The 23,338-nt window shown below is 39.3% G+C and overlaps 1 protein-coding gene across 1 annotated transcript in view; it reads left to right on the top strand.

Annotated features, from left to right (window-relative positions):
• Window positions 1–22,021, top strand: part of kcnk9 (potassium channel, subfamily K, member 9) — a 37,151-nt gene extending 15,130 nt beyond the window's left edge. The window contains exon 2 of the mRNA XM_035681696.1: window positions 21,138–22,021. Within this exon, the coding sequence (XP_035537589.1) occupies window positions 21,138–22,021 (884 nt within the window). The remainder of the gene's footprint in view (window positions 1–21,137) is intronic.
• The last annotated feature ends 1,317 nt before the right edge of the window (window positions 22,022–23,338 follow it).

The raw sequence follows: 23,338 nt of genomic DNA, 5'->3' as shown, positions 1-23,338 counted from the left end.
ACGCAGCCATACAACATAGCGTGCAAGCCAGCTAATATTTTTTACTAGTCGAACAGCAAGAAGGCCAGCTCTCCGCTTGTCTGCAGCCTTTTAAATCATGAAGCTATTTCTAAGCCACTTTGAATTCTACTCTTGCTCTGCTGCTTCTCTCGCCCTTTCTCTTTGTAGCTTTCTCCGTCAATGTCCTTTTAGGTCTCTTCACCTCTGCCATTTCCGCAGAGGCTGCTGATCACGGTTACATTTCCCACTTGCCTGGCTCCAGTTCTTGCAACACCAGGTCTGCTCACCCCACTGGCTGTCCCTTGTCCTGAGTCAGAAAACCTCCTCCTCCTGGACGTCAAAGCTCCTTTGCTTGTGGTCTAAATATACCATCACTCCCCAGTTGCTTTGAGCTCCCAGTCCCAGCAGCATGGACTGAACTAACTAGCTTAGTTTAACCGACTAACTAGTACAGATTCCTGTCTATCAGGAAACTCTGTGAATCAAGCTAAATTGCTAAATGCATGAAAAATGCAAAAGGCCCTATCTAGAGTCAGAGTTTGGTCCCAGTCTGGGCTGCTGTAGAAACATGGTGGTTCAACATGGCGGACTCCATGGAAGGCAACCCGCTGCATCTGTAGATAAAAACGTCTCATTCTAAGGTAAAAGAAACACAACAATTTCTATTTTCAGTTAATTATACACTATTGAAACCCATTTCATGAATTCCATTTCTGTCAATAGATCCTCCTAAATGTTACACAATGGAGCTTTAACAGACAGACATGAGAATGAATTGATGTTGTCAACTAAATCTTGAACAGGAGCGGCAATAGGCGCATGGATCGGTAGTCTTATGAAATTGAGAGATAGTTTACTGCATTGTTGTTTTTGATCTTTTGCTAAAAATAAGAAAATATAATAACTATAAATATTATAACACCGTCCTTGAATTATAGAGTGCATTATGAGGATGTGGACCTGAAGACCTTTAAACCGTGTCACCTGAATCTAACAGTGGCGTGGGAATCAAGTGGGCACTGCAACACAAGTTCTGACATTTACCTCACGTCATCTTTTGGCTGCTAGTCGCATTTTGATCCACTCTGGCCGCTCCAGGCTGTGAGTCAGCATGACACAGTACCCAGCTGCCAAACTGCTGGGTGTTCCTCCTTGCAGCTCAGACACAAACATGGATCTGCATTTGGTCTCATTGTTTTGCTCATACACTGCCCCTGGTCACACATTCCTCTCATTTTCCTTTCTGACATGTTATTCCCTTAAAGAACCTGTACATGAAACTCCAGGGTATTTTATAGAATTAATGAGTGGGTACAGTAGGAGTGCAGATGACCAGTGCTACTCCATCACTACCACCTGCTGTTAATTCTCTCCGGCTGGACCCTGACAATCATCTTCCCTCTGTAGCTCTGCACCGTAATGCACTCCCACACGGTCTTATCACAACCACTTTATTCCATCTGTAGAAAGAGTGGGAGTGTGTGGTCTCCTGTATGAGTTATTGCCACGGAACAGCAGCATGAAATCAGCGTCGGCGGCTTGTGCACAGTGTGTGGTCCGCTAGCGTTTTTTGATACACGAGTAGTGTCTCTGATACTAAATGCGGTATCCCCGGAGGGTGGAAAACAAATACAGTGCGATAGCACAGTGACAGTAGAATTACATAGGTTGGAAAAAACAAATAAACCACCAGGATGAGGGCTATAATTCTCACAGCATCACCTTCAGTTTGCATGGCATTGTGAGTGCATGTTGACATTTTGCTCTTAATTGTTAGATTATCAATTCATGGTAAATGAACGAAATATAACATGCAGCTGAGTTGTTATCATGAAACATGATATGCAACATGTGCTTTTTGAGATTGCTCACTTGCATAATTGCTGCAACATTATGCATGCAGGTGTTCAGTTTGTGCAAAGTGATCATGATATATATGATGATTTATGTAAATACAAAGCTTAATTAGTTTCAAGTCATTGCATGTGTATTACAGATGCTGTGGAATGATTTGCCACCAAAAGCGATGTGAAGTCTAAAGTAAGGTAGAAAACAGGAAAACCAGTTTGCAGTCTGGTCTGTTTGGCTGGCCGTCTTCAGCCCTCAAAGCCCATGTGACAAACAAGCTGTAGTGTGGAGCCAAGAGGCGACTAACTGACCATTAGTGAAGGCTGCTGTGGGTCAACATAATCACAGACCTGCTGGGACTAACATTGCATGTCTCCGTCTTGCAAAAAAAATACCTGAAACATCAGTTTGAGATGACCTTCTGACTGCAGCAAAACATATCGCTGTTACAAGTCTGTTGGCAGAGCGGCAGCAGGGCACACCAGGCCAAGTGGTGTCAGTTTCTCTGGGGAGGTGATTTTAGAGAGAACAGCGTGAGTGCCTGTTGCTTAGCAGCACTCAATGGCCGTATTTCCTAACGCTGGGCATTGAGCTTCATTAGGTGAAGCCTAACAAGGGATATAGGGTGACACCTGGGACAGCTCAGGGTCCTGCAAGGAGCAGGCTGCAGGATGTGAATGCGCCGTGACTTTAAATATCTGAAGACACTGTAATGATCGGGAGGACTGTGATGACCACACTGGGCTACAGCTGCCGTGGAAAGCATCCAGTGTAATGTTCTCTACAGAGGTTTAATTGGCATTTTATAGGAAGCGCAAGGAGATTATGCTTTGAAGTTAATGACAGTTATCAACACTGAGCAGAGCTGATGTTGTTAGTGTGCACCAGGTTTCCCCTGATTCTCTAGTTCATCTGGTACAACATAACGCCACAATTAATCTTGCCTGAAGCAAATTTTGTCGGGTTTGTATCTCTATCAACAGAGCTGGAGCAAAACTATTCATTTAATGTTTTTTTTTTTCCCCCATTTTTTGCACTTGCAATAAAAACACTTGTAAACAGACATGAGAACAGGAGTTGAGAAGTCATAGTCTTATACAGTGGACATTACAAATAAAAAGACAATTTAAAGGACATGATTTGATTCAAAAGTAATACAATAATAAAAAAAAATAACATAAAAAAACACAAAATGAACAGACACAATGTAGTTATGTATATATAAAGGGAAAACAATGCATGAGGATAAAGTAACAGGATAAAAAGTTCTTGTTGGATTTTTGCAACAGTTTCTCTATCTTTTAGCTCATTGTTTTGGTTGGGCAACCTGCAACCTGTTTTCCTTGAATCTCTAAAACCCCATTGTATGTTACCTGCATAGCGTGACTGGGCAATTGAGATGTTTTGGCTTCACTTTTGGAAGGAGCCTATAATTTTTATCCATCCTTATTATGTCGGACAGTTTAAAATGTTCTGTTGAACACTGATAAATTGCCTTTTGGTGAGTTACAGATTTATTCTTTGCAAATATCTGCAGTATGACAAAGCATAGGTTTTCAGTGGACAAAAAAATAAACCACAAATTTAATTTCAAGCTGTAAAATCAGGTACAAACTGTGGTGTAAGAACCTCGCTCTTTCAATGATGAAGCACAAATCCATACGGCTCTGGCCCATAATTGTCAGCTAAAAACAAGTAAGCCTTCCCTGCACAGCACTAATTACTGGCCTTTACATTATTGACAGTCTATTGACATCTTCCTCGATTGTATATTGGAAATTGCCTTTTCTTTTGATTGCTTCTGTTTAAGTAATCTGACAAATGTCATATAGAACGGTAATGTGTGTTACTATAAACTTAGAGGATCCAATAGCAAAGTGGATGGAGTACAAAATCGCATCCTGGAGTTGACCTGACTCGGCTGTTGCTGATACATACGTATTTACTGGCCTCAAACTTCTTGTACATGTTGAACTACTGCCTGTATGCCCAGGAATACCGAACAAACCACCTGGGGGCTTTGAGCTTGCCAGATTGAGTAGACTCTGTGCTCGTTAGCCTAGACTGTGTATGTTGGATGGATGGATGTTTGATGGGATGGATGGTTGGCATGGATGTACTTTATTGATCCCAATTTGGAATCTTTTGTTACAGCAGCAAGTTATCCAGGCACTGCACAGGAACAGTAAATGTAATCAAAAAGAAATAAATACAACAAATAATTAAATGAATTAACAAATCTTAATACAGAAAAACCTTGCCATACTCGAAATATAATTAATATATACATTATAGAAAATTCTATAGATTACACAATATAAAGAATAGGATACACAAAAAATATATAATAAAATAGAAAATACAAACAAAGGATAAAATACTATTCCTGCTGCCTATGGGGTTTTACGAGACTGGCTGCTGCAGTTTGGTTGATAAATGGACTACTTTTAGTGCCTGTTAGTATTAATCTGTTTGTTTTTTGCCATTTTGATTTAAATACTTCTGCTGTCTCCAGGTCCTCTCTCATTCCTGCTATATTGTCATGATACAGCATTTATTCTAACAGTTTGTCGATTTTTGTTAATTTACTGTAACCCACGTAGCATTTATCACGGTAAATGCAGTAAACACTTACTGGTTTCATAGGTTTCTTCTTGTATTGTACATGTGTTCTATTTTTATTGTTTTTATTTCATCTTTATTTCTTTTATTTCATCGTGCATCGCTGTGCAACCAGAATGCATTGCTCGGCTGCTCACATAGACAACAAATGGAAAGTGTGGAAATGGCTGATCCTGTGGACATGTACAGCCCCCCCACACAAACTCCTGTGTCAAGCTAGCATACTGGCATGAGCATAGAGACACAGCCAAGCTCCTAACCCCGAAATGTTGACGTAACGGACAGGGTTCCTACGTGTCCTTGAAAATCTGAAAAACCTGTAAGTTGAGACACTTGTCATTGAAGCAGCTGGAAATATACTAAAATGACCAAATATCGTAAAATATTATGTTGTAACAACTATGTTGTCCTGTAAAATATTTTGTATTTTAGCTCCCTACTCAGATTACGTAAACCTAGGTGCATATTTTGTCTGAAACTGTTGGTTGCATAATTAACACACTATGACACACACACTGGGTTTACCAGACGCAAAGCAGAATGGAAAAACACTCCTTTTTCACACAGCAAACTTTGGCCCTTGGAAATACTGTAGACAGTCACATCAACATGCGTACAGCCTGTTATTAGTGATCAAATTTACATTTGTTGTTGTGGTTGATGACGTTGTTGTGTTAATTAGACGTGCAACAAACACTTTCTACTTGATAGGCTTATAGGTTGAATAAATTTTCTGTGAAGTAAAATTAAATCTACTTGATTTGAACTGTTATCTATGCTCCACCGAGGCCACAGCGGAAAAATTGGCTGTGGTGAAAACAGCCAAGCGCACCACAAAAATGTTTCCCATAAATGTTGACCACTATTGAATGATCTTAAAAAGAGTGGGAATCCTGAACAGAGGGTTTCTTGGATTAGTAACTGTAATGTAGTTACTGAATTGTAATACCTAAACATTACACTACTGAAAATGATCAAATTATTATTATTGTGACGGGTTAAATAATGCGTTACTGCCCAGTGCTAGTTATTATTACTTAACGGGTTCAAGTTAAAACTAAAATGATTGTTTAAAGCTTCCTTGTTCAACTTTGCATGTTTATACCGCTAGTGAGCTTGATAACCGCTTTTTTGCTAAAATGTGAGTTGGTGTAGCAAGAGCCGCAACAAAACCAAATGTCGATCTAAAAGAACCCATAATGTGTGCCTTATGTGGGTTTAACTCCCTGAGGGTTAATACAGGTTGTACTCATTAATTCACACATCAAAACAAACCATACATTTTTGACCTGAGTAATCTCCCGAACTGATTCTTGCCTTTGGTCGCCCGCTGTGAAAGTCACACAATCACTGCAGCATGCCGCTGACAGCTCAACATGTCGTAGTATACTCCTCTAGTCATATTTATCACTGGGGCTGCTGTAGTAGCTCACTCAGTCTGAGATCACTAGCGGAGGACCGACACAAACAGTCTTCAGAGGGGAGACTTCAAAGACGGCTCACAGCATGCATTTAAAAAGGACAAAATTAGTGAAACATCCTTTCAAATGAAATATGGAATTATGATTTGCATTGAAGGTTGCAGAAGCATGAGTCACCTTTGTTAATACTCATCTCCCCTGTGGTGTTTTATCACTGAAATTGCTCCCAGGCAGCATTGTGCTGGGACCTGAAGTGAAAAATAGAAGATTGAAGAGCAGTGCTACAATGACTATCTGATAAGGTGTTGGGTGACTCACTGTTGATTAGTAGTTTTCAGGCGAAAGGTAGGCCTATAATTCCCCTTTGTGAAAGTATGTGTGTGTGACTGAATGCATATGAAAGAGTGAAAGATAAATCGAAAATTGTAAGAGTAAATCTGAGTAGGCAGCACCACTATGATTTTAAATCATTCCGATTTACCTCAGATTCTCTGTTATTATATGTCATGACCACTGTCGTCACACCTAGGACATTTTCAAATCTGATACCTAAGCTTATGGAAGCCCATTTCCGCCAATGTGACAGGAAAAAAAATTATTCTCTAAGTCATTATAATGAGATACTACATCAAAATATTGACTGAAAATATAGAAAAGTTCCTCATTATTTTGAGATACTAAATCATTATTGTGAGATACTAAATCATTATTGTGAGATACTAAATCAAAATACTGAGATACTAAATCATTATTTGAGAAAGTTTCTCATTATAATGACTTACAGGATTCTTTTTTTTCCATCACATTGGTGGACACTGGCTTCCATACAGGCTAGATGTATCATGTCAGAAGTCAAAACTTGTCCAACCACAGCAGGACGTTAGAATGTGTCCATTTAGTGTTTTACAGTGGAATTTGCCTCAACAATAAATAATATTGCACCACATCTGAGACAGCAAGTTTTTGGCCACTGCAGCAGCTTGGTGACTCATATCAGCAGCAAGAGCAGTAAAACACAACAAAGGAAAGAACGATAAATAATTCAACTTGAATCTGCATGTGATAACTAAAATGTGTTTTGAGCAATACATTTTGCTATGAACATGAACTGACTAGATGCTATTGGCTGAAAGGGTTATTGTATATGATGTTGGAAATGTCATCGACAGCCCAGATATTGAGCTATGAAATCAGCACTGTCAACAAGAGTAATCCAACAAACCCGATCAGCATTTGACAATAACAGAAAATACTTTATGTTTCCAGCCGTGTGCTTGATAAATATAAACTCAGCCAGTGTGTAAGACAGGTTCAGGTCCTATATTCACATGAAAATAGTAATACCACTGTGTAAAGGTACTTCACTTTAGGTAAAAGACCTGCTACTCATAATTTTACTCAAGGGAAGTTCAAACTATTAGTGTAAAATATTGAGGCAGGAATGCATCATATTTAATATGTACAATTTCTAAAATGTAGTGTAGCAGAAGTACAAAAACTCAAAACAATAAATAATTGAGTAAAGTACCTCATATCTCCAGTAAATATAATTCCGTTTCACCTCTGAATTCAGCCCCTCATTTTGTGTCTGCTGCATTTAAAATGTTTTTATAGTCTATTTTTTTGGCAGTATGCTGCAACCAATCTTTTGCTCCGCTTATGTTGAGAAGTAACAAGGCTAAGACTCCATAGCCATTCAGGAAGCTTAGAATTATATTCATATTCATTCAGTCATTTATATTATAAAGGGTTAGTGCCAGTGTAGAAACCTGACTGAGAATGGATGGTGGCTGACACGAGGAACGACATTGTTCTTGTAATTACAGATGTTTGGATGAATAAGAGCAGTAACATACCTAATAGAATAATCAAACTAAGCTATGACATCCTAGAATGATCTCTCTTTTTAAGGGACAGTTCACCCCCAAATCTAAAATACATATTTTCCCTCTTACCTGTGCTATTCATCCATCTAGATTGTCTGGGAGATATCGGCTGTAGAGATGTTTTCCTTCTCTCGGATATAATGGGACCAGATGGCACTCGGGTTGTGGTGTTGTTACTGACGCCAAGTGCTTGCTTATGTTGGGAACTGTTGTGTCTTTGTAAAGTATGTATGATCTAGACCTGCTTTTTTGAAAAGTGTCCTGAGATAACATTTGCCATGATTTGGCACTATACAAATAAAATTTAATTGAACAATCCAGATGCATAAATAGAATAAAATATGGGTCTACACTGCTGGGCATTAGACTAGTTAACTACCTTTGGTTTCATAACAAAGTATCAGGTCTGGCAGGGTAGTAATTTTACTTGCACGTTAACCGATCACCCTAAGCGCTTGTCACAAGCAGGGTTTTGGTGATTTGTAGACATCTATGAAACCCCTGTCAGTGACTGTTTTTCAATGTGTAATATAGACATTGAAATGCTGTTTAAAACCTTAAAACCTATACTGTTGATGGTACCAACCCACTTTTAACTGTCTGGACTTCTTTTGGCCTGCAAGTGCTTACAGGATGAGGTGCTTTTTAAACAATCACTCACACCCATGATGCCACTGTTGCTTGTAAGGCCTAACTTCTGTTTGTTACTTCTGCCCACTGCACACTTCTTGTCTCTTGCTGTTTCCACTGATTCTCCCTCTGCCATTCTAGCTCCTTCCTTTCCACTCTCTCATTACCATACTTGGCGATTGCATCTCTTGCCTTGTGCATTCTGTGTGTCCCATATCTCAGTGACGTGTGTCGGTAGGCTTCTGTTCTCTCTAGCCTTAGGGGGTTGTTTGTTGCACTTCCCGCTGAATCCTGCACTGCTGCTTGAATTCATCAGGGAGCACCCTCATGAGAAGGGCCTGTTTCACAAAATAAGAGTGTAACCATTCATGGAATAAAAGGATCTACATCCTCTGATGCAAGTGTCATTGAGAGAATTACAGTCAGGATAGACATAACAGGACTTACTTGTGAGATGGATTACATACCTAGCATACATTGGCTGTACCTCAAGACTTAATAATCTCTGAGGAGCAACAGCACCCAGCTTCCACAGGCAGTACTGAGGATTACCAGTTTCTCTGTTCACACAGCTCAGCTTCTAGCTCAGACTCCCTTCTGTAAACTGTTTGCCTTGTCTCTCCAAGAAAAATTGAGCTCTCCAGACCAAACAGACAACTGAGGGACTAAAGCTGCACTGTCCTTATTGTAAGTTGACTCTGCAAGGGCCCACATGCGTTCCTTAATCCAGCTGATATCACATTTTTCCCTTGGCATACAAAACTAAATGACCCTTCACGTACAGAATTCATTCCTGTTTATTTAGCCTTAATTGCCGGTGCAGGCAGTCCAACACTTGCTTATGCAGTGACCTTGAGAACTTCTATAACTTCACTCCGTGACAGGAAATTTGTAAATAAGGATGCAGGCATTGTGAGCTTTTGATGTTTGGCGGCAGTTTATAAAATTATCTCCTTGCATACTGTCTTAATACGGGTACTGGGTCTGTGTTTGCCTGTGACTCATTTGTCATGTCACCCACAGGCATAGGAAGATGTTTTGAACCTTGGAAGGGGGTGTACAGCTATAGCCATATTGTCAAATCTATTAGTAGCCAGGGCCAGAGAATCAAAGATAGAGTGAAAATCAGCAAATGGAGACATTTACCTGACTTATGTCCACTCACGGTTGTGACATTAATCATGTCTATAAATAGCAAATATGGAAGCAACATGACAGAGGTAGTGTTTCAGAAAGTGTCAGGGTGGAGATTGGGATGGTTGGGTTAGCCAAGCTTTGGATGACACAGGAGTCTGTGGTTCATATCCAGTTTCACACCAACAACCAATATTGGTTTCCAATGTTTTTCTAACATTAAAGCTGCATCTCTTGAAATGCTTATGTTGATAATCAATCATGTTAATGATCAAATGACTGTCTGCAGTCTGAAAGGGGTCATTCATAGGGGCAAATTGGCACTGCAGTTCCCCTCAGCTCTACAGAGTGTTTCAACATCTTTCAGCTGAACAGTTTGGTTTAACCGCCTGCAACGTTACTTACTGGTTCATTCTCTTTGTTCCAACTGCAGCAGGCAGCTGTTTGTTGTTTAGTGATAAAGATCTTATAAACCCACCATATGCTAGAAACTTAGTACCAAATGGTTGTCAGACAAAGTTTGCAACCAGCTAGTGAACATAGTGGAGCATTTAGCAGCTAAAGAGCCAGTTGTGTTGCTCAGTAGTTGGTGGAGACCATAACAGAGCTGAAAAGAGAGTTAATTGCACTTACATTCATCAGGTGGACATAAACATGACTCCAAATGAATTCTAATGTTGCTACATGTTTGCTGGGTGTGTAAACTGGCAAATGTTTGCTAAAATGTTTAAGGTGATAATCTTAAATTAAACCTATTTTGTTTAGATATGACAAGTTTTTGGAAATATGCAGTCCATGACCATGGGTGTGGCTTCATGAGACACCTGTCAATAAAAGTGAACTCATCCTCAAACCTATCCCTGTTTAGCGTTAGTGGCATCTAGCGGGGAGTTGCAGATTGCAAGCATTTGAATACAGGGCACCTTCCAAGCGTGTAGGAGAAACTACGGTGGCTGTGAAACTCATGAAAAACGTGAAAGGTCCTATCTAGAGCCAGTGTTTGTTTTGTCCGTTCTGGGCCACCGTAGAAACACGGCAGGTAAACATGGCTCCATGGAAGGATACCCACTTTGTAGATAGAAGATAGAAGAACGAAACACAACGATGGTTGTAAATATAAATAAATTATATTCCCTTTCAGCCAATAGATACTCTTAAATGTTACACACTGGGCATTTTAAAACAAACAATTATTTTGACTTTAAGAGGGAAGTTCTATGTCAGCAGAAGTCAGTGTTTTCTTGGAGCCTGCAGCTAGAACAGCATTTTATGCTGCACAGCACTTGTGTGGTTGCAGTGTCCAAAGCTATTGTAGAATTGGGAGAACATGAAAGTGGCAATGAAAATCCCCCCTTTTCTTCTTTTTCTATTGATTAAGTTTGACTTCCTGTACTGTATGTGGCACTCTCTGTGTGATGGCAAATTACATTAGCTTACTTTTTCTCTTGTTTGTTCCAAATAAACAGACAACATTAGAGAAAGCATTTCCTGAGCCAAAGGATTTAACATCCTTCTACTCACAATAAATGAAAAAGCTATAGTTTGATCCTTTTTGTGTTAAATAAGTTGGTCTTATTTATCAAACTATGCTGCATTATGACTTGAAGGTGAATCTGCTCTTTCTCTGTCATTTGTATGTTTGTCTATGTGATTTAGCACTCATTGTATGTCTGTGGATAAGGACGTTGGACGAAACACTTAAAACGTAAATGTGATCTTTCTAAGCTGCTGGCAGGCATCTCTGATATCGGTGGAATTGCCTCTTTGTCGCCGTAGAATTTTATGTTTGACATTTTTCCCTTAACAATAGAGTTAAGATGACTAGCGGCTGAAAGATCATAACCATTATGGTACCATAACAAAATGGAATTGTGGGCAGACTTAGTGTTTCAAAAAGCACTGATTGCAGAAGGTTCCCTGCCTGTAGTAGGTAACCATGGTGTTCCCACTTCCCAGACACATTAAGCTCTTGTCGGTGACGTGGTGGAGACTCAGACTCAGCCGAACAAGGTGTTCTAACCTCTGTGCTCCCTGGTCTTCTTGACCTTCATTAAAATGCCATGGCCTGTAGCAATTAATGCCACCGGGGCACCTGAAATAATATGAGACAGATTAACCTGCGGATCAAACAGGCAAAAGGTGTTGGTTTAAGCAACTGTTTGACACTTGTAGAGTAACTACCCAGGCTTGTGTGGGTGCTAATGAGGGACTACCTTGATAGTGTTATGAATAATGAATGATACATATTATATAACAGTAACGTGGAAAATAAATGAAACCCCAAGGGAGGTATTCACTATTCAACTGCTCTCTCTGACAAAACGATGTGCTCAGATGTTGGCCGGATATCAGCTATGTTTCTTTTTTTATTTAGTGTGAGTATTAGATATTGTTTTCCAAATTAATAATTTTGCTCTCAATCCAATGAAAAAAAGATACTCTTACTTCAAGTACAATGCGTCAATTTTTGTTTCAAAACTTTTAATTGAAAAATGTAAGCGTAGAACACAAAATGTAAAAGACATTTCCAGTTTCCGCTTTAAGAATACAAATAACATAAAATAATAACACAAACTTTTTTACTACCCTAATACAGTGCTAGAATTGGACCCATAAAAAGGTGTCAGTACCCAAATTCAGTCCAATCCTAACCCTCAATCAATATTAATATAACTGGATATATTACAGTACAATACAATATAATAAAAAACGAAAGATAAAGTAAAAATACAGTAACATGCCATTATGTAGTAATACAGTATTGTGTAAATTGCATTACAGTACAGTTACAGTAGATTACTGTAAATTGAAATACAGCAATTTGCCCTCTATGCTGCCAGGAAATTACTTTAATATACAAGGAAATTGTTTACAGTGTGATTCCTTTGCTATTTTTAAACTCCAGACTAACACGGACATTTTCAGAACATTTCCACATTCATAGTCCACACACTAACCATTTCACTCCTCATGCCTAAACGAATGAATGAACACAACAAATACTAGCCAATCAGAGGCAGAGTAGCGTGGGATATTGCAGAATGCAGGTGGGGAAGAAAATTAGGGGGAGGCCATACCCAAAAATAAAGTACCAAGCACAAATCAAGGGTCTGGAATGCCCATTCAGCACTTTTGGCTGCTGTAAATGCCAATCAATATCCGTAACAAGTGAAAACAAACGTGAAAATATGCTGAAGCAAATAGCACTCTGCTAGCTGTTTCATCTGTTTAAAAAAGTTTACAGGCAACTATTGAAAGACTGAAAGCATTTTCTTCATGTTTTAGTAATGTGTCCTACATGAACAGATAACTATCTTTCAAAATTAGAACAGTTATGATTATTTTACATGGGAGGTTCTGTATTTGTGCTTTTCTGTGCTTTTCCCACTGATCTGAACGCGGACCCATTGGAAAAAGCTGATTTAGTGCACCACCAGGATTAAGCGACATTTCAATTAAAATCAGACAGTTTTGAAGTGGTTTGCTATGTGTTAAACTGTTAAAATTGTTATAAATAATACCTATGGATCTTTTTTCTAAACATCAAATTTGTTTTTTTCTATAATTTAGTCTTAAAAAATTTAATGTTGCAGAGAAATTCTCACTTCAGTTGCTTTAAGGATTAATGTTGAGTCACTATGTAGTACAGAAGAAAGGCTGCTGGATCTTTGTGTCTGAACTCTTACTCTTTCAAGGTGTAGACTGTTGGTTAATTCATTAAGCCATTACATGACTGTGAAATGTTCCTTTTCCTGGTACAGAAAAAATTTAATATTAATGATATAATAATAGAATGACATAATAATTGAATTTAGGCTGCCAGCTGTGTCAATTCAGAGTTGGAGCAACAATGACTCACACGGACCTATGGAGCTCACACTGTGGGTGTGGGCAGACATTCAAAATAAGTCATAGTAAAGTGGATTGGAGCCAAACACAGGTTGAGTCATGCAGTTTATGATGAGAGCTGTCTTGGTATATTCATAAATGTGTAAAACATTAGCGGTACTTTGGATATTACTGTGAAGAGCCACAGGGCTTGTGATACATTTATTCAATTATAGATTGAATTTTGTGATATGTGAAAAACAGACAGCTGCATTTTGTCTGAAATGGAAATATCTGTGTTTGTGTCAGTGGGTTTGGGGGAGTGATATACATCGTGGTGTACTCTAATATGTGTCGTCAAATACCGAAGCTTTGAGCCAACCCAAAGCGTCTGTATTTGACGACACAGGAATGAGATTGACTGTTTTACGGATTTGTGATTGGCCAAAGTCTCCCAACACGGGCCAGATTTTCTAAAGCCTAAAAACAGAGTGTAAAGAATTCTAGTTTTCTCCCAGACCACTTGAATTACAATGTGCTGAAAGGTTATTACGGAATTTTGTCCCAATGACGCCAAAAACTTGCCACCACATTTTTAGCAACGCTAGCAGCATGACATGGTCAGTTGTAAGTTAATAGATCATTAAATTATGTGTTAATTTCAGTTTTTTCAAAACATCATTTTTTTAATGAATCTGAACATATGTGTTAAATTCAACAGCATTTGATACCAAACTGGGGTGGCAGCTGGTGTGGCCAGGCATTTTTGTGACCCCTGAATCCAAACCACAGTAGATCAAGGTGAAGCCTTGGAAAATAAATGCCATAGCCTTCCACTTGACACAAGTGCTGTGAAAGACTTCGAGAGGGAGAGAGAGAACGGGCATAATAGGTGAGTAGGCACTCTTGGAAGAGCCATTTTTGAAGACAGAAACAGATTGTGGATTGAGATTTTCCTGCCTCGCAGTGACTGTAGGAGTAGTGGTTGTTCATTTGTAGATCGTAGTTAATGAGGAGGCTCATAAACCTGAATAAAGTAATTCGGGTAGGTGGGTGCCATAGTAGCTGGAACTGAGTGTGAGCAGCAACAGGGAGCTAGTGGAGAATAATGCAAAGTGAAGTGACAGGAGCTGCTTTTGGTTGGCTGAAGACCAGACGTGCTGCTGCATTTTGGACCATTTGCAGGGGTTTTCCTGTGCATGCTGGCAGCCCTGCTAGAAGGGCGTTAACAGCACTCAAGACAAGAGACAATGACAATGACAGACAATGTATTCTAATGACTTTTGTGATCTCCTGACAAGTATTGGAGTGATTGCCATGGCATTTGGTACACACACTCATGTTCTCATTTGGTGATACTCTGAGTTTTCATCTAGTGCCTTAATGATGTCAAAAATTCAGTTTGTCCAATAATTTAGTTTAAAATGCAATACCTGACTACCACCTCAGCTGCACTATTTTCAAACCCCCATAACAGGACCCTTAAGTGTACCATGCTTTTTAGCTCTAGCATACCTACTGACCTACTACTCTTTAGAAAAGACCGACTTTCTCTTCGCCATGACAGCTTACCCTCAGCATACCTTAGATACCGTAGAAAGAGCTGCTTGCCTGTGAACAGCTTTGACAATGACCCACTGACTGAAACGTACAAACAAACCAGTGTTGAATTGAGATGTATGGCGCACGTCAATGTAAGCACTGACAATAAGCATATATTATAATATCTTAATTATGTTAGTGTTTTACAGATATTTGTTGGGAGCCGATCAGAACAAACCTGGACGTCTGGTCACCGTAGCCTCAGCTGTACTTTGTGTCTACTTCTTATTAGCAAACGTTATCATGCTAACACGCTACACTACCATGATGGTACACATTGTACTGGTTAAACATCAGCATGTTAGCACTGTCCGTGTCAGCAGTTAGCATGCTGATGCAATAGCATTTAGCTCAAAACACACTGTATCTAAGTACAGAGCTGCTAGCGTGACAGTAGAGTCTTGTTTTATAGTAACTAGGGTTAGATAGAGATTGTGGCATGGAAGTGAGCTTCAGTATCTCTTCCTACTCCAAATGACACTGAATGTTTGAACAAACCAGAGTGCGAAGTGTGAGAACACCGTTACACAAAGGTGACTTGTGAGAATATTTTTAAAGGCTCGGATCAAACGATGTGCAGTGACACAGAAAACTGAAGTGCCCTCAAATTCTGTTCTTTCCAGCTCTAATTGAGGGACTCAGACAATCAGACTTTAACTATATTTTATTCAGTTTATTTTTGCGCAAACAGCTGACAGATTTAGTTTTATTCCACTTTTGAATGCCAGGCTTATAGAGCAATGCCATAAGCGCTGCAAAGGATTTTTAGCTGCTGTTATTACAAAATGTTTGTTTTTCATTAAAGCAATCAATTGTAACAATGTTTATTATAATCCAACCACATTAAATATTAAGATGCACTAAAGGAGGCCCAAAAGAATATTCTGTTCAAGAAAAATCTGTATAGGAGACAATTATGTCCCCACATCAGATTTATATTTGGGCAAATTTACAGTGGATTGTGGTGCTTTTCGATGTTGCAGACACTCCTTGTGCTTCTGGCTGATAAGACTAGTGTGTTTTTGCAAACAAATCCTGTCTGCCGCAGCTTGTAGAAGAACACAGATTGAAAATGTGTCACATGTCTCCTTCTTCCATGGATGTGCAGAACATAGCGCTCCATTTTCAAAATGTGCCTTATTATGTAATATTTGAGTGACCGCGCCTTTCTTGTGCTTTTATCATTTATTAGATAGTGTGACTCTTTCCGCTGCAGTACACACTGCGCTGAGCACACGCGTTCACCTGTGCACACATAAGCACAAAAGCACCTGTGCATGGCAGGGCTGTGTGACAGAGCAAATATGTCTGTTCCCAAGACAACAGCAGATAATAGAGTCATTATGACAGGACAAACAGATTACACAGTGCAGCGCCGAGGCAGAAAACCACACATCCCATCAACAACATCAAAGAAATACTTTAAGAGACTGGTTCAGACAAAATAAAGAATTTAAGTTATAATGTTTTGTAATATTTCTCCTCCTATACTTATTTAAGGTTTAGAAATCATTTTCATATTCTACAGCTGGATATATAGCAGAGCTGTGAAAGGCATCAGAAGTTCAGCAGTGGAAGATTTTCTTCAAAAAAGTTCCCAGCAAACTGAAAAGCTGTCATGAACTTAACCTCTTATTGTCTTGTCTCAATCTGTGATAGACGGTAGACAAGTGGACGTTTTGTGATATGAAAATGTCATAGTTGATTACAAGCTAATGCTCTTTAGGTCTGCAGGCCGTTTCACTGAGTCCCTGCAAGCCCCTGTTAATCATCTTGTCTTTGCTGCCTTGGAAATGTATGTATGTTAATGAATGTAGAAGCTAAAGTGGAAACATGAAAGCCCCAACTGATATGACATCACTGTGAGTGTGATTTCATTGCCTTTCATCCTTTTAATGCACTGCTTTCATGACTTCCTGCGTTACAGATCCAGACATCGCAATGCTGTCAACCATCAACACGCAGACACTTAAGCTCTCGTCTGTCCAGTTTAAAACTGAAAAAGAGGATGGCAAATCTAATAGGAAATACATACAAGTGGCAGTGACCCCGCAGTGAATCGATACCTAATACACTCCAGTCTGATTGCAGCAGGGAGAGGCCGATGAGAGGGATAGTTGCACACAAACCTCAAATGAATCGTCCGAAGCCAGAATATATTTTTCAGTTTACATAATGTCTTTGACTGTAAGACATAATGTTGAATTAGTATCTACATAGGAGAGTTGTAGTCTGCACAAATCAAATTAAAGTTGTCATTTCTTCACAGCTGCCCCTGTAACTCATTATGTCCTAATTACTCCACAAGAACAAATTCAAACAATCGGAATCAATATCAATTAATTTGCTAATTTTGAGAGAAGCATGGTAGAAGACGGATGTCTGGGTAGAATACCAATCTGTCCTGAGATGTAATTATAACTGACTAATACTTTTGGGATGCCACAAGCATGTTTTGCTGTATCTTGATGTTTACTTTGATGCAAAGCTTCTCTATAATTTTTATTAGATTCTCTGCTAACACAGAAGAGGCCTTTTCTATGAAATGCTCATATCTGCTATCACAATAAAGCTACAGATTTACATCATATTTCAGTTATCTTCCACAAAGTGTATTACCATTGATATCCTCTCTGCATTGTATACGAGAGCAATGAAGATTTGTGTTTTTTTAGATATTTTTTAATGAGGTTGTTTATGTTGTTTGATAGAAGCAGCTCTCCCTTTGTGAGTGTGTGTGGAAATAACGTGCTACTCATTGTTCAAGGAATTCAATCAGCTCATTTGCAGTCAGCACACAGAAGCGACACAGTGGGCTGCTGATCCTTCAGCTTCCTGTGCAGACCTCAAACTTTAAGGACCAACCACTTACTCTGCATGTTTTAATGCATTTAAAAACACTTATACATTTGTGCATTTACCAAAGCAGGCTGCAGTGTTTTATAGATTTTATTCTGTACCCTCCAGGCAGCCCACTGGGTCCTACTCTTTTCAGCTCAATATGAACTTGCAAATTCAGAGACAAAGCTCGAAATACTGTAGATAATCCACCACACTGGTTTGTTTTTGTCCAAACAGCATCACTATTTTCTGAAGCTTTCCACCACATCTCATGTTCTTTATTATTTTGCTCTGTTGTCATTACATGATCCAAGTACGGAACTTGTGTTGTACATGGGAGGGAGATTGTAACCATTTTCCTTTTTATAAAAAGTAAACATTGAGTCAAGATAATTCTGTCAAACTACTAGTTACAAGGTCAAGAATGATTAAGATGATGATTAAGTATTGCTGATGCATTGTTGTAGAACTTTCTGATAAGTTAGCACCCACAATCAAGTTTATAATTTTATAATCAAGTTTATTTGACACAGTGTTCTGAAATTCATAAAAACTGATGGAAAAAGTCAGAAAGAAGGAAAAAATAAAACAATATAAATTACTGATTACTAATTAAAAAATTATCAGTGTAGTGTAATTTTTTTTAGTTAAGGCGTACCTCCACACTAGACTTTGGAAGAACAAAAAATATAGCTGGCCTGGGTGTGGTCAGCTGTGGTCTGTACACCCATCCAGGGGAGTTTTTCTAGAGGGGGGACGGGGTGCCTGGGGTGGCACTGGCCAACCCTGAAATCTAAACCCTAAGGCATCTTGCCAACCATGCTGTGCTAGCATGTTGGGAAGCTTCAAATTTATGCAAACTTTTGGTGATGGAAAAACTGGCATGGCCATTTTTAAAGGGATCCCTTGACCTCTGACCTCAAGATATCTGAATGAAAATGGGTTCTATGGGTACTCATGAGTCTCCCCTTTTCAGACACATTTTTTGGCAAAAACCATGCAATTTTTTGCATGTGGTATAAATGTGTTATTATTGTCAGGTGTATTTGAATAATTCTGCATACCGGAGTGTCCAAGCAGTATTGGAATTGTATAAATTGGGAAATACATACCCCAACATAAGTCAGTGCCCTGCCGCTTGTGCCACCCCTGTCCAAAAAGTCTATATTGTCACTGCTGCACACAGGGTGCAGGGTCAGCACTAGTTGGCAGGGGAAGCAGGATTAATAGACTGTGTAAAGTTGCTCATTAACAGCAGTATATAAATGGCTTCCTCCAACTCATATCAAATGTGGTAACATTTTGCATCATTTCTTTAAATTTAGTCAAATCAAGTACAGGGCAAAAGGGACAAGGAACATTATAAATCAGTCAGTGTTTAGTCTGAGATAAGGTTTGGATTTTCTTTCACTTCCAGTTATTCTTTCAGTAGTGAACTAGCATCAGATCACAACAACCGATTTTGCTCTGAATTAGAGGGCCCCTTTAATACCAAAGCTTTGTCTGAGATATAATCGGTATCTTTTCTTTCCCAGTAGATACCAGTTAGGCTGAATGGGATAATGTTGGTTTCCACTGGTTTTATTTAATCATGGAGAAAATCTATCATTACTCTAAGATGCGTTTGTAAAATGACACAAACTGTGCATCATGTAAATTTGGTCAAACAAGACGAGAGCATGGTTTCTGAGTTCTAACCCAGTAAAGTACAAGCTGGGGACTGTGCTAATAAGCCATTTTTATTCAGGTATTAGATATATACAAATAATTAATTTGGAACAATAATATGTGTCTGATATGTTTATTCTAAAAACTAATAATAATTTCCACATTATAATCCTTTAAAAGGCATCTCTTCTTTCTACTTCATCAAAAATTCCAGAATCTATGAATATGTAAATGTTGTTTATTTCTTAGGGTTTTCCTGCTGGACACAAGATGTCTCCTACTTCACTGTAAAGTGTGCACTGGTGGCTTCATGTTTCTACATCATACTTGTATAAGGTAATTTGTGATGTCACAAATCCTGCTGGTAGGCCCCAAATTTTATCAGAGCTTGTTTGCTGAAAACAATTGGAGATTGATGAGAGAATAGTTTGTTGGTAGGAAAACCAAAACAATGAGCTAAAAGAAGCTAAAATGGTGTGTACTGAACAGTTGGGTGATAACTCACTTTGAATTCATCACGAAAGGCGACCCCTTTATTATACAGTCCCATTGTTAATATAAAAAATAATGATAAATTCAAATAATCCTTACACTCCCTTTATGAATTTTAAGAATTTTCTCATTTAATTTATCAAACAAATAAATACCAAAGTCACTATCAATATTAGTCTAGTAATGTAATGCCTATTACAGTACTGGTACATGTTTCTTTAAATTCCACTAATGAAACCTCAGGTCAATAACACACATTGTAAATGCAAATGTAAGTGCTCTAGTTTCTAGTGCAAATCAGATCACTAGAGCTGAGGTTTTTTTTAAAGTGCATAACTAAACACATGCTCGAGTGGGTAGAAAGCCATATGGGAGAACAGAATCAATATTTGAGAATGCAAAACACAGAACTTCCTCAGGACATATCAAAAATAAATTAATAAAAAATGCTGTCCAGTACACCAAAAATATTATGTCTTCATTTGGAAGGCAGTTGTTGAAGTGATACACATGCCAACTGATGGTGGGTGTTGTTGGCTATGACTTGGTGTTTAATACTTACAGTTATGGGCTGTGGTAGAGGAGAGATAATCAATACGACACTGTTTTTCAGCCCTGCATATTCAAGAACTGTAGGTTTCATTCATACTGTGATTTCTGAAGTAACTGTAAATATCCTGCAAAGCAAATAAAAGCATTTATGTTGCATTTGAAAATTAAATGTAACAGTGTATGAATCCTATTGTTAGCCCAACAGGTTGATTTTCAAAAGTCTGTTTGTGTGTGAGTCAGCAGCTTGTGGTCTAAAGATAAAGTTTAATTAAGCTAAAAGCTTCACTGGCTCCCCCATGACTTCTTTCCAATCCCTCCCCCAAACTCTTCTACCTCACCGGAAACTTCTGACTAATTGGACGACCCACTTGCCATAATCTTTGAGCCCAAATAAGATTAATGAGTGGACAAATTTCTGTGGCATGCACCTATTCAATACACTTTTTGGCAGTGCTCGCAGACTCTTAGGGAGATTTCTTGCTTGGTCATGTTTATAAACAAAAGGTGATCTGGGGCTTCTTGAGCTGCGGGTAGCGCTTGTGATGCTAGTGCCGCACTTTACCAAAGTCTTTCCGCATTACTAATTCCTACTGTCTGTCTGTTCTCTTCTCAGGCTATGGGCATGCAGCGCCGGGGACCGACGCCGGGAAGGCCTTTTGCATGTTTTATGCCGTCCTGGGAATCCCTTTGACTCTTGTCATGTTTCAAAGTCTGGGCGAGAGGATGAACACTTTTGTCAAGTACCTCCTGAAGCGTATCAAGAAGTGCTGTGGCATGAGCATCACCGACGTGTCCATGGAGAACATGGTGACGGTAGGATTCTTCTCCTGCGTCGGCACGCTGTGCATCGGGGCCGCTGCCTTCTCCCATTACGAGGACTGGAGCTTCTTCCAATCCTATTATTACTGCTTCATCACACTAACAACTATAGGCTTTGGGGACTTTGTGGCCCTTCAAAAGAACCGGGCCCTTCAGAAGAAGCCCCTGTATGTGGCCTTTAGCTTCATGTATATCCTGGTGGGCTTAACGGTCATCGGAGCCTTCCTCAACCTGGTGGTGCTCCGCTTCCTGACTATGAACAGCGAGGATGAGCGTCGGGATGCTGAGGAACGGGCCTCCCTAGCTGGCAACCGGAACAGCATGATCATCCACATCCAAGACGAATCGCTGCCGCGGGGCCGGCGGCGGCGCGAGCCGTACCGGGCAGAAGTGACTGATTTGCAGTCAGTCTGCTCCTGTATGCACTACCACTCGCATGACTTCGGCAGCTCTGGGGGAGGGATGGGAGGCCTGGGCTGTGCCTTCTCCCATCAGAACTCATTCAGCTCGCAGCTGAATCCCAATCAGTACTTTCACTCAGTTTCCTACAAGATCGAGGAGATCTCGCCCAGCACCTTGAAAAACAGCTTCTTCCCTTCGCCCATCAGCTCGGTGTCTCCGGGCCTCCACAGCTTCACAGACAATCACCAGCTCATGAGGAGAAGGAAATCCATCTAAACCCTAACACAGACAGGACAGATGAGTTTCCATGTTTTATACACAAGGTCAAACATTTCCAATGCTGCTCCTTACCAAATCTTATTTCAGCACTTTTTTCCCTTTTTGGTTGTATGTAATATAAAAAGTATTCTTGGGAACAGATAAAGAACACTGCGCAGAACAGCAAGCGTGGACACAATGGGATGCAAAGCATGAAGCATGGATGTCTATTTTTACAAGAGATTGCTCCATTTACACAAACAACAAGTCCTTCCTTATTTCAGATTTACAGTACGAAATTGATATATTAACTTTGGTTACATACCAAATGATGCACACTTGGGGAAATGCTATTTTTCAAAAGGGAGTATGCTTGTTTCACCTTAACTTGAAAAAACTTTTACCGTTATGTACTATTCCATTGCCTCACTGCAGATAGAGATTTTAAAGTGACTTAAAGCATCAGGTATTGTTTTCTATAAGCAATCATATATTTCAATGGTTTCACCACACATCAAGCCAAAATATTGTTGCCAATATTAGCATGTGCATTAGATGTCATTTAATGAGTGTGCCATGGTTTAGTGACATTCTTTAGTCTGTTTATAGAACAGCTGTATGAAGGCCTTCTGTCTTGGATTCAAAGGATCATCCTGCTGTTATTGGTATTTCACCCTCATCTGGAATCAGATCTGGCCATAAGAGCTTTAGTTTCACCCACAGCCTTTTTAATAATCAGAGTTAAAATTATCCTAAAGGAAAATTCACCCTCCCCAACAACACAATTGACAGTTTTGGTTTGTTCTGCACAATATTGCACCAATGGAGTTATACTGATATGATTTACACCAATCATATTGTGATAGCTCCACTGTAACAGAGGCAGAGAAGCATGTTTCTTTATTTACAGTTGCCTTAATAAACCAGAATGCAATGCAGCTAATGATGTGTAACTAAGGCGTCATTCAGCGATTTAGTATTCATAAAGTTAGGACGCACAGAAGAGATTGAAAAACAAGGGTCAAGATTGAGGCAGCAGAGGCTGAGATATACTGACTTCTCTTTTCTTCCCCAGTCCCTAGTATGGCCCAAGCTCTAAAAATGCTGGATCCGACAATTCCCATGATGCAACTCAGTGGCATATTTAATTAGACCCTCACTGCCTCGTGAATGCCAACTTTTTGCAAATCCTACACCTCCAGTTTGTAATGAGGGTTTTCATTTAAAAAATAAGCTGAGCTAACCCTAATGACATCACTATGACATCATCAGGGTTTTTTTAAAAGCTTTTTTGAAAATGTTATATTAACTTTGAAAAGCTCCCTCCAGAGCCTC

The sequence above is a fragment of the Morone saxatilis genome, unplaced genomic scaffold (assembly GCF_004916995.1).
Source record: "Morone saxatilis isolate NCDOM2014 unplaced genomic scaffold, NCSU_SB_2.0 Contig9, whole genome shotgun sequence".
Taxonomy (NCBI): Eukaryota; Metazoa; Chordata; class Actinopteri; family Moronidae; genus Morone; species Morone saxatilis.
The sequence above is the reverse complement of the archived record's forward strand: the minus strand, read 5'-3'. Positions and strand labels throughout refer to the sequence as shown.